General features: G+C 41.4%; 1 protein-coding gene across 1 annotated transcript; it reads right to left on the bottom strand.

Moving 5' to 3' along the window:
* Nucleotides 1–1093: 1093 nt before the first annotated feature.
* Nucleotides 1094–3157, bottom strand: LOC109916139 (amphoterin-induced protein 2). Its single transcript, XM_020515842.2, has one exon. It carries the CDS (start codon nt 3118–3120, stop codon nt 1558–1560), a length of 1563 nt encoding a protein of 520 aa, XP_020371431.1. The 5' UTR covers nt 3121–3157; the 3' UTR covers nt 1094–1557.
* Nucleotides 3158–3163: the final 6 nt, after the last annotated feature.

The following is a 3163-nucleotide window of genomic DNA, read 5'->3' as shown; positions in this document are numbered from 1 at the left end:
TCTACCATCCATTTTTAGATTTGAAATAAATTCTTTAATTAAATAATTTCATTTAAAAGTTTATAAATAGTAATTTATTCCATAATGTATTATCGATCTTTTTAATGATTATTTAATTTAATTTCACAATTCCACCGCTCTTCCTGTTCTATTAAGTTAGACAGAACGGTCTATTCCAGCAGCATCAAAGCTATTCCATGGCTGTAAGCACTGAGAGATATGTCTGAACTTTTAAAAAAAGAAATAACTGGAGAGTTTTCTTTTAACATGTCCCTAGAGAGTCTTGTAGCTGAGGCTGAGCTGATGAAGCTTATACTGTTGGGAATGACAAACATCAGTACTTTCTGAGGCTGAAATTTTGGATGGCATTTTCCGACTGCAAAGTCTGATATTTTACTGGGTCATTGACTTGAAATCCTCCAGTCGCAGGATTTCAGTACATACACTTCAATATTCTTGTCAATGAACCAGTGATCTCAATGCTGGTAACCCTTCCATTTTATTAATGCTACAATGATATAGCAACTGACATCATTGCAACTTTCCAATCCTCTACCCGTGGGATAAATTAATGTGTTATCCAGTACTGCACATATTAGAAATGTGGGCAATGCTTTAAATCATTGTACAAAAAGTTTAATTTATACTCCACCATACAAATGTAGGCCCCTACTCAATGTTTGTTCAGCAGTGAGAAGATAAATGATACAGTACATGTTTACTGTCATCAGGCTGGTCTGAATGATGGTTCGTCTTTGGAATTTTTAAAAATGTAATTTGCAGTAAGGTCCATGACAAATTGAATATTGTAACAGTGTACTGAGTTTTTGTGGCAAAGATTAATCTTTTTACATAGCCTCATTAGTTATTAGAGCAAAATTAGCATTGCATGTTATCTGCCGGTGTGTATGAAGTGGATGCAAGACCATTAATGAGGCTTCATTGTACTCTTGGCTTCTAAGGATTGAGTAAAACATCACTAGGCTTATTCCAAAACAATGAGACCTTCAAAAGGGCTATGTCAACTTGACAGAAGGCTTGTAAACATCGGCATAGACATTCCTGTAAAACAACTTCACCATGGCATCTCACCTGTGTGTCAAGTTCATTTTATTTCAATTTATTTATAACTTATGACAAGCAAAACAGCCAGGATAATAATGCAGAATTCAGAAAGTAGAGCAGCGTGTACTTCTGCTCTCATGAAGGATCCAAGAACGAAGTAGATTTGTAAAACCTCTCTCCAAGGTGACATAGCCTGATTAACATTAAAGAATCAGAACTGTCCTTCAGTCCAGCTTTCATCTTTCCACAAGCAGGATTCACCATAAATGCCAATGTTGAGAGGCAGCCGATTCTTTCAGTTTTCTGAGGGTCACCAAACCTGAAGAGTTAACTCTGATTTTTTCTTCACAGATGCTGCCAGACCTGCTGAGCTTTTCCAGCAACTTCTGTTTTTGTTCCTGATTTACAGCGTCCGCAGTTCTTTCGATTCTTTCATTGTGTCTAATTGGAAGTAATCTAACTTCTGATAAAACCACATCCATGATATTCGGATTATGCCACAATTAGCTTATCTGAGAACACGGAACTGATAGCGTCAATGTCGGCTTTGCCTCTTTTGCCCCTCAGGATATTTTCAGCCACAGTGTGATTGGTGGGGTGCAGTTTCATTTTCCCGTTCTGACCTTTCAGAGGCTCCTTGACTGGCTCCAGGAAAACCACCCGCTTGCAATTGCTGGCTTTCCTCTCTGCACTGGCAGCTTCATGGGAGGGAGTGGTGCTCAGGATCGAAGAGTGGGCACTGTTTCCATTCGGCTTTCTGTGCTTCTGCTTGGATTTACACCAACAGCGGCAAGGCGTCAAATAAAGGTAGATCAGGACCAAAATAATGCTGGCGAGGCAGGAAGAGAGTGTGGTAAAGGCAGTGTTAAAGGTTTGCAAGCGCTGCCCAGCTTGTGTAAAATTATGCACCCTCAGCGTTACCTCTATCGACTCATTTAACATTCGTTTGCTGTTAATTGCTATACAAGAATAGGTGCCTGCATCTTCAGGTTGGACCTGTTGAATCTCAAGGCTTCCGTTCAATAATACCCGCAGATCCTGATCTTGAATGCCTGGCTGCAATGTGTTATTCCTTGGTGTGACCCATAGAACACTTGTATTTGGATCGAGTATCTTGCTGTCACAATTTATCACCAGTCTTTCCCCCAAGTGAGCCTCATAATGCAGCCCCAAAGCATGAAAGGAGCCATTGACAGTACTGTTGGAGCAATTCAAAAGGTCATCATGGATCAGCAAAATACTAACACTTCTCGTGGAGTCAAGTTGAAAATAACACCTATAATCATCTTTAAAATCCACCGCAGACCTAAAGCGCCTGTTATACCAGTAAGTGACCATTGTGTAGAAAGAACAATCACAAGTAAATGGGTTTGCATGCAGATACAAACTGCTCTGCAGCCTAACAGGCAGTGCAGTTACCTGCAAGACCGGCACAGAGGTTAATTTGTTAAAGGACAGATCTAAGAGTTCGAGTAGTGGAAGTCTGGACTGCCCTTTATACAAGTGCAAGGGGAAGTGGGCGATTAGGTTCTGACTGAGATATAACTTCCGAAGTTTGTACAAGCCTTCGAAAGTGCCAGTACTGAGCTGGGCCACCTGATTATTGTAAAGCAGGAGGGTTTCCAGGAAGTTTAAACCTTGAAACGATGAGTTTTGCAATGTTTTCAGCTTGTTGGAGGACAGGTCTAGATATCGCAGCTGTGGAGTAGAGGCAAAGGCCCCTCTAGAGAGGAAATCAATACTGTTGTGATTGAGAATGAGGGTTTTCAGTCTGTCTAAAATAGTAGGGGCCCAGGTGAAGTCAAGTAGGCTGATGCTGTTATAGCTAACATCCAGGCTGGTCACAACTTTATGAAGCGTCCTTGGCACAGTGGTCAGGTTCTTGTTGGTGCAAGTGATGATGTCACTTGCACAAATGCAGACTGGAGGGCAGGTTACAGAAGCATTGCCCACCGTACAGGCACAAAGCAGCAGCAGCACAAATCTTTGGGATTTGAAGGTGAGACCTCCGAGGACAGAGGAGAAGACTGGGCAGTGTGAGCACGTCATAGCCATTTCTCAACTGTCTTCCAGTGGTCCTTGATGTAGGATGCACATG

The sequence above is a fragment of the Rhincodon typus genome, chromosome 18 (genome assembly GCF_021869965.1).
Source record: "Rhincodon typus isolate 14 chromosome 18, sRhiTyp1.1, whole genome shotgun sequence".
NCBI lineage: Eukaryota > Metazoa > Chordata > Chondrichthyes > Orectolobiformes > Rhincodontidae > Rhincodon > Rhincodon typus.
The sequence above is the reverse complement of the archived record's forward strand: the minus strand, read 5'-3'. Positions and strand labels throughout refer to the sequence as shown.

Bases quoted from the DNA above. Each gene is read 5' to 3' on its own strand.
- LOC109916139 (XM_020515842.2), bottom strand. From the start codon at position 3,120: ATGGCTATGACGTGCTCACACTGCCCAGTCTTCTCCTCTGTCCTCGGA.